The sequence below is a fragment of the Nicotiana sylvestris genome, chromosome 5 (genome assembly GCF_000393655.2).
Source record: "Nicotiana sylvestris chromosome 5, ASM39365v2, whole genome shotgun sequence".
Lineage (NCBI taxonomy): Eukaryota > Viridiplantae > Streptophyta > Magnoliopsida > Solanales > Solanaceae > Nicotiana > Nicotiana sylvestris.
Window position 1 is genome coordinate 161,755,438 of NC_091061.1, and position 9,361 is coordinate 161,764,798.

The 9,361-nt window shown below is 38.0% G+C and overlaps 1 protein-coding gene across 1 annotated transcript; it reads right to left on the reverse strand.

The window, feature by feature from the left end:
* Nucleotides 1–812: 812 nt before the first annotated feature.
* LOC104221579 (UDP-glucosyltransferase 29-like) lies at nucleotides 813–2,416 on the reverse strand. Its single transcript, XM_009772656.2, has one exon. The coding sequence runs from the start codon at nucleotides 2,337–2,339 to the stop codon at nucleotides 1,008–1,010; it is 1,332 nt and encodes a 443-aa protein (XP_009770958.1). The 5' UTR covers nucleotides 2,340–2,416; the 3' UTR covers nucleotides 813–1,007.
* Nucleotides 2,417–9,361: the final 6,945 nt, after the last annotated feature.

The window sequence follows — 9,361 nt, forward strand, 5'->3', positions numbered from 1 at the left end:
AACAACGTTCTTCTTTGTATATTTATTGTCAAAATACAAAATTGGTCGATCGATCGATACTAATTGTATTCGTTAGTGAAAAGATATATAAAAAAATATTATATTATAAGTATATAAAATACATATATACAAAAAAAAAAAAAAAAGATATTTTGATGGCTATTATTTTTGGACCGGCTAAAAATTTACATTTTTCTATATTTTTTCCCTACACCTTTTATGTTTTAAAACTTTGTCCCGTATATACTTTATGTTTTATGCATGTAATATGTATATCATCTCACAGCTGACAAGAGTCCGCCCTCTTCCCGCGCTGCATCTTTTCCATCCTTCTTTGATATTTCATTGCGTTGGTCTTTGATTCTAGGAAGATTGATGCAATTAGTTCCTACTGTCTGATACTTCATTTGTTTGAACCTGAGGTGCTTTATTCTCCAATTTGATAGGTGGTTCTTTCTCAACTACTAATGCAATTTTTATGCCAACAATGTGTTTGTTGTAATGCTTCACCGATTGTTTCTGCTATGTACGCCTCTGCAAAATGCTTGAAAATGAGTTTTCTTGTTGGCTTAATACTGAGTTGTTATCTTAACTAGTTCCACTTGTACTTCCCCCTTGTTTGACATCATGTCTTAATGCACGAAATTTTGCTTATTTCTCTGTTGATCATGTGATGTTTTAGTATAACACTCTGTTCTGATCAATGATAATGCTGGCTTGGAATAGGTCTTAAAACACGTCGATGATAATTGAGACAACGAAATGGCAGTTGTACTTGCTAAAAATTGGATATGGAGTGAATGTCATGCCTGTGTAGTTAATTGTTTTTTCTTGGTTGCCTAATGTCAAGCAATCCTCTTGGAAACTTCATTTCATGTTTTCATGGATAAAATTTACATTATGGTGAAGTTTTTGTTCATTTTTAAGGTAATTATCATTAAGAGTGACATGATAGTTTAAACTTTTTTTTAATAGATATAACTTGAAAGTTGAAATCTTATTGCTAATCATTTATTACCACAAAGCGATACCAGCTCTTCCACCACACCATCTATCTCTTCATCCCCTTTCTCATTCATCATCTCACTCAATTCTCTTGCTTTCTTCCTCACAGGCTCCCCACTTTCCTCCATTACCACTTTCCTTATCGCCTTTGCAATCTCCTCACTTTGTAGTTTCCCGTTTTCGTCCCTCACTGCTTCAACTCCCAACCCAATATATTCCGCAAGCCTTGCATTCATTGGTTGGTCAATATGCATTGGCATAGCAATTATAGGCACACCAAACTTCATACTTTCCATGAAAGAACTCCATCCGCAGTGACTCACGAACCCACCTGTTGATGGGTGCTGAAGAATATTTGCTTGAGGAGCCCATTCTTCCAAAATCTTTCCGCTTTTGCCTACCCTTTCAAGAAACACTTCTGGTACTACATCTGCAATACTAATTCTTTCACCTTGTGGAAATCTAATGACCCAAATGAAGTTCACTTTGCTAAGCTCTAGCCCTTGAGCTACTGCAAGGATTTCTTCATTGGATAAAAAATACTCACTCCCAAATGAGACAAACACGGTTGAACTTTTTTCTTTCTTGTCAAGCCACTGCATGATCTCCTCATGTTCATCTTGGTCAGTGGCTTCTTGAACTAGTGTGCCAACCGGGACAATTTTCTTGGTGACCAAATTTGAAAGATAATCCATATATTTCCCTTCAAAATCTCTGCAAGTTTTCACCAGAACAATGTTGCGTGATCGCCTAAGAGCCTCGCCGAATGGGAACTCCTTACCCGGTGATTCATTAATAGCTTTCTTCAATGAAAGCATTTCGTATTCGCGCAGGTAAATTTCAGGGAATGGGAACTTCTCTTCCTTGTCTTCAGACATGTGGATGCCCAAAGCAATAACAGCTGCACTAAAAGTGAGCAACTGCACAGCAGGAATATTCATAGATAAAGCCAACTGAGCAGTCCATGGTTGATTGTAGTCATAAATGACCAAGTCTGGATTTAGAGTTTCTAATATTTTGGAAAATTTTGGAGCGGCCATTTCAAAAGCTGTTTTGAGGGTGTTCATGAGATGGGGTGGGAGGCCATTGGTAGTGTGGTAATGAGGAGGAAGATTTGGCAAAGATGGAAGATGAAGCTCAACTAATTCTATTGACTGAGAATATTTCTCTGTGACATTTTTCTTGATGGAGCTCAGATTTACAGGAGTGGAATACATGTAAATGTGGAAGTTTCTATTTGTGAGTTTCTTGGCTAGCTCTAGAAATGGACTTATGTGCCCATGAGCTAGCCATGGTACCATGAGCAACCTAATGGTGTTTTTCTTGGCCTCCATTAGTGACTATCTTTCTCTCCCTTTCTCTTTCTCCTGATTTCTCTATTTGTAGTATTTGCTTATCTACGATGGATCTTGTTATAAGCAAGATGCTAATTTATTTATAGTATTTGCTGACTGGGGTGGAGCTAGAGTATGTGGTGATGGTTCGGCTTAATCCAATAACTTTTGCTTAGACCTTATATGTATTAGAAAATATTATTATATATAAATATTTAATCGCGAAGTAAGTAACTAAGATAAGCTATATATTGCTTTGATGGTAAGTTCAGAATCCAATAACTTTAAATTTTAGCTCTGCCTTTGCTTGCTGATCTGGTTTGTGAGCTAGTTGGCATGGTGATATTATTGCATTAGTGTGCGACTCTTCCTCGAACCCTACATTAATGCAAGATGTTTTGTACACCGTGCTGCCTATACGATGAATCTCATTTGTGCACCCCGGTATCGTGCGTAATTGATTACGTTCGACATATATAGAATAGAAGTTGCCTAATGATTCATATTAAAAAAAAAAAAAAAAGACAAAGTAAAGTGTTGTACCAGCAGCCTTGTGTTTGAATATAGTTTATTCTTGTTGTAGGGCCATCGGTGTTATTTACGGTCACTTCAACTCAATTTACAATTGACTTCCCTTTAATGAGTAGGTTTTCCTTGATTAACTTTTTCACATTCATATTTTGTCGTTACTAACGTACTCTTACATAAAATGACACAGTTTGTTTGTTGCCATACTTGATAGTTGATACAAAGTGTAACAATTTGGTGCTAAAGTACTTTTTATATTTATACAAATTTTGCTCGAGTGTCAAAGTAATTAAGCTTTGTGTAAATCAAACACCGCCAAACAAATTAAAATATGAGTATAAATCTTGAAGAAAGTACTCCGATTGAATTGGAAAAACATACTATAGTAGTAACGTTTACTGTTTGTTTTGTCAATAGTCATGTGGGGAGAAAGAGAGATGAATGAGAGGAGAGGGAGGGAAAAGAAAGAGAACCCCAATTTGACCATCTTTTGGAGAAGCCAGCATGATGATTCCCTTACACGAGAACAAATATTTTCTATATTGAAAATAAATCATATTCTTTCTTTAAAAATAAATTTTACTTGTGAAGGAAAAAATCTATATATTTAATGCTTCGAATTGCTTTAAAGTGTAACTAAAATGCCACATCGGACTAATGGGAGTGTCATTTTTAAGAAAAACGCCAATTGGAGACAATCAGATAGCAGCCAATTGGAGACAATAATCAGATAGCACCAACTTGCATCGATACGAACTAGAGCTGGTGATTTTTTGGTGGCTAGTTCTACAATTGTTGCTCACAAGCACAAGAGAGATATGGAGTAGATGAGCACATCCAATAAGTCCAGCAAATGCCATTTGATCAAATTCAATTTTTTAGACTACCCTGCACAGACCAAGAAGATAGCAACTACTCAGCGTATAGCATAGACGAGCCATCTTTTATCTAGTGGGCCTTTTTGCTATAGGCTAGCTCTATTATGTTTCATATTTGCAACTTTCAGTTATTTTTATGTAAAGACTTGGTTTTTATTATAATTATAAATAAAAATGGTCCATAGCATCCCCTTGGGTTTGTAAGTCTAGGAGACTCATTGCCTTTAAAAAAAAGGATAGCAGTCACCTCATTGTCTAGCCTTTGTGTCACGACCCGGATTTCCCACCCTCGGAAGTCATGATGGCGCTTACTAGTGAAAGCTAGACAAGCCGACCATCTGAACAAAATTTACCTTTTTCCCATTTTAATTCTTTAACAAATGTGAACCAACAGTTATAAACAACGAAAATTTAATACAAGCGGAAGAAACAATTAAATCATTCAAATAATTCCAACATGGTTTCTTAAACAAGAACTACCCAAGACTGGTGCACAACTCCACAGACGGTCTAAGAATTCTACAAACAAGGTCCGAAAATAAATGCAACACTCTTTCTGAATTACATAAGTGAAACAGGAAAAAAAGATAGAGGGAGACGCCAGGGCCTGCGGAAGCCTGCAGGACTACCTTGGATCTCCGTATGGACTGAAGGCAGTCACCCAAGCTAAGGTCCAAAAGTTGTTGCTTCGAGAAATGCACACAGTGTAGAGTGTAGTATCAACACAACCGACCCCATGTGCTGGTAAGTGTCTAGCCTAACCCCGGCGAAGTAGTGACGAGGCTAGGACCAGATTACCAAATAAACCTGTGCAATTATATCATATACAACGAAAAATAAAGCAGAAATGTACAGTTAAGAATGGGAGGGGGAAACATGCTGCAGGGGAATATCATTTACCAACAGTAACTCAGGAGAGAAGTATAAAGAATAATTTAAAATTCGCAGCAGAAAGAATAAGGAAATTGTAACAAATCAATAACCACTTTAATCCTTTATTTTTGCGGCGTGCAACCGGATCCAAATCATAAATAAATATTGTTGCGGCGTGCAACCTGATCCAAATATAGTATTGTTGCGGCGTGCAACCCGATCCGAGTATAATATTGTTGCGGTGTACAACCCGATCCAAATATAATATTGTTGCGGTGTGCAACCCGATCCCAATATGCCATTCAACACCAATCACAAAAGAGTCCCATCAAGGGAACAACAACATCCCAGCAAGGGAATCGACAGTATAAGTAAATACGTCCCGACAAGGGAATTAGCTATAACCAAACTTGTTCCAACATTTAACTGCACAAAGAAACCTCATCTAGCACCAATACTCAACCATATGCAATTTTCACGAGAATAATCATAATTCTTTCCCAACACAGAGAATCAACAACATAGGCATTTGTAGTACTTATTAAGAACACAACGATGTCAATTTAAGACTCATGGGCATGTTTGACACCAACGTATAGATACTCGTCACAATGCCTATACGTCGTACTCGACAAATAACACATAGCAAATAGGACATAACTCCTAATCCCTCAAGCTAAGGCTAGACCAAACACTTACCTCAAACTTCCACGGCCAACTCAAGCCTCAAACACCGCTTTTTCTTTAGAATTCGCCTCCAAATAACTCGTATCTAGTCCAAATTGATTTAACAACATCAATAAATGCTAAAGAATTCATACCCAATGCTTAATTATAGGTTTTCTATCATTTTCCCCAAAATGTAAAAAATTGGCCCCGGGCTCGCTTGGTCAAAACTTAAAGTTCGGACCAAAACCCGATCACTCATTCACCCACGAGCCCGAATATGCAATTAGTTTCAGAATCTGACCCCAAAACGAGGTTTAAATCCCAATTAATCAAAAAGCCCTAACTCTACCCAAATTTCCTAATTTCTACCATGAAAACCCTAGATTTTAGGATGCAAATTGATGAAATACAATGGAAAATCGAAAGAAAAAGGTTTAGAATCATATACCAATGTTTTGGGGAAGAAATTATTCTTTAAAAATCGCCTCAATGCTCCCAAATTTCGAAAATATGAAGTAAATGGGTTCTGTCCGTTTTTGCTTCTGTTTAAAAATCACTAGCCAGGCCTTCATCGCGTTCCCGATGGGCCTGTCGTGTTCGCGATGGGTCAGGCCCAGCTGACCATCGCGTTCGCAATCACAGGCTCGCGTTCGCGGAGCTTTAGCCCCTATAGCTTTCGCGTTCACGGTCGGGTGGCCGCGTTCGCGTGGAGCAAATGTGAAACCCCTCCCCCAGGCCGTTAACCTTACGCGTTCGCGAATGCCTGGACGCATTCGCGAAGGGTACTCCCCCCACAGCCTCGCGTTCGCATCCCAAGCTCCACGTTCGCAAAGAGCAATTTTCACCTGAGGGAGAATGCCTTCTGCGTTCGCGAGTGAAGCCACACGAACGCGAAGCACAAAATCCCTATGCACCAAAAACTGAAAACCTGCAACATTTTTGAGTTTAAAAACCTTCTGATACCTATCCGAAACTCACCCGAGCCCTCGGGGCTCCAAACCAAACATGCATACTAACTTAAAAACATCATATGAACTTATCCGTGCGATCAAATCGCCAAAATAACATCTTAAACAACGAATTTAGCATAAAAATCTAAGAAAAATCTCAAAACTTTCAAAGTATCAATTTTCACAACTACGGATCCGAATCACAACAAACGACTTTCGTTTCTTACCAAATTTTACAGGCTCGACTTTAATCACATATAAGACCTGTATCGGGCTCCGGAACCAAAATACGGGCCCGATACCATCAAATTCCAAACATTTTTTATTTCTAAAAACTCATATACATTCCTGAAAACAATTTTCTTTAAAAATTTATTTCTTGGGCTTGGGACCTCAGAATTCGATTCCGGGCATACGCCCAAGTCCCATATTTTCCTACGGACCCTCCGAAACCATCAAATCATAGATCCAGGTCCGTTTACCCAAAATGCTGACCGAAGTCAACTTAAATTCATTTTAAAGGCATTTTTTTATCATTTTTCACAGATTTTCACATAATGGCTTTCCGGCTATGCGCACGGACTACGCATGCAAATCGGGTGATACAAAAAGAGGTTTTTAAGGTCTCAGACCACAGAATTTATTTCTAAAACAAGTGATGACCTTTTGGGTCATCACACTTTGACAAGTTATCTTGTGGTTATGCCATTCTTCTCTTTTTTTTAAAAAGCAAATATACCACTACGCAGGCTGTCTAGTCGCTAATATATATATATATATATATAACAATTCCAAATCTTACAAGATGTCCAAGCCAATCTAAAATATGTAAACTACTATATACTAGCTAGTACTATAAATGATAAAACCAAATCTAAAGATCTAGCTAGTACAAAGAAATAGGATGTAAGCTTCCATAAGTAAATAGTGCAAGCGAATCCAAAGGTCAAGTGCAATAACTACATAGTAGCACCTCCAAAGCTCTCACCAGGTGCCAGGTTAGGCATTCCATATGACAAAATTCCAACGGACAAGACAATTGTAGCCTCCCACACCACTGCACAGAAGCTATCCAGAACTGCCAGAAACATGTGTTAATCCTGCTTGAACTCCTCAATCTTGAGATCCTTCTCCAAGCAAAACAGTTTTCTCTATAATCAGATATGAAGCTAGTAGAGGACTGATTAATACATGAATATACAACTCTATGTATCAACAACTGGCTGCTTAGTAAATTTGAGCCATATAATGCCTTCTCATTTGCAGACTGAGCATGAAACCACATTAATACCACTGGACGATGATACAACACTATACAACTACTATGTACTCAACCATCTCAAGCAACAGTTGCACTTGTGTCTTAGATGAATCAGAGGTAATCTCCAGATTACTAACAAACTGTGTGAGCTCATACACAGAGTGTATATCAATGAAGCTCAAGCATGCAGTAGAAGAAGCAATACTATCCTGTGAGTAACAGAAGCAGTACCAAACCCTACGCAGTAGAAGAATATCACCTTGATTCTGCAGCTGTGCTATCACCGCTTGTTGGGTATGTAACATTTCGAAAATCACCCGCAGATTGATTCCGTCGCCTTCACCTTGGGGCGTACATCGAGTCGCCGGTTGGGCTCCTCAGGAAAACTGTTTTCAGGGTCGGTTGGCAGGTTGGCGTCGATGGCCACAGGTGAGTTGGCATCGACTGGGTCTACAACTGGGACTCCGTTGGGATCGGCAGGGGCACCTCGTTGCTAGGTACTATATTATTGTTTTCGCCATGATGGCCAGACTTAGCGTCAATGTTTAAGTGAGCAGACTGAGAGTTTGACATTTTTAGGTAGGCTTGAAATTAAAATCTCAAAGAACAGGTGTAAAATAAAGTGTGTTATGGAAATTTATATCAAACTACCACTATTATCCTTAGTCCCGTGGTGGGCGCGAAACTGTTTACCCTTAAAAATGGATAAGAATTGAATTTGTACGCGATTTTAAGGATATGTGAATTAATCCAATACAACCGATTAATAACATTAGATAAACAAATAAAAGATAGACTAATTAGCCAAACCAGTTATAGTATTGCGTCCGGGCTTGGTTGTGAACTTAACAATAAGTCTGCCTTCAGTTCGGAACCAAACTATATATGAAAAGCTATGAACAAGAATAAGAACTTTGAATAACTTTTAGAAGTAGAGAAAACAAATGTCTATTGCCTTGATATGCATGTTATAGTGTCCCTATTGAACAATAAACTTTCTCTTTATATAGTAGGGAAGTTTCACCCTAAGTACAATTCTAAGAAAGGTAAAAATCTTCTTTTTCGTTAATCACTGATCCGTTGTTGATACGGGCCGAGATCCTCGCCATGATATCCGGTTGGGCGCAGATATCACAGCCTTCCGTTAGTCATGTATAACCGTTTGGTTATGCCCTCCGAGATTCGGAGCCCGAACCAGATTTGGGGGACATTGTCTCGATGCCACCGCTGGTAAGCACTTCATTCGGGGCCTTAGTACAAGAGGTTCCTGGCTTCGATCCCGATTTTGTAAAATTATGTCCTTGCTTCGTTTGTCTCACCAGGAAATCGGGATGCTCACTAGCCCCGACTTTATCCGTTTACACATATAAGATGATATAACATGAGAAATTGGTTCGAAAAAAACTTGACTATTATGGTACAGTGTTATTATAAATAATATGACTGTAGTTGTCGTATAGACTATTTTTGGCCATACAACAAGCAACATTTTATCAGTTGCCTTGAACTATTTGATTAGCTGAACTGTGGTATATTTCAAACCCATTAATTTCCCGTTTTTAAATTTTGAAAACATTATTTTCCTTTTTCCTGAAAGATTTTCAAATATTATATGTGTGGAAAATGAACATATATCGGCAAAAAGGATTTAGTATTTGTTTGGGCATCCCATGTGCGGTAAAGTTCTTTAACTTTTCTCTGTCTAAATTTTGGTAAGTACAAGAAATAAGATATGAAGGTCATAATTCTTAATTTTGATTGGGACTTTAGAAATAATTCTTCAAGTTCTTAAAAATAAAATTTATATATTTGAAAATTACATGAAAAGTGTATAAGTTATAGTAATAGTTTATAATTGAAATG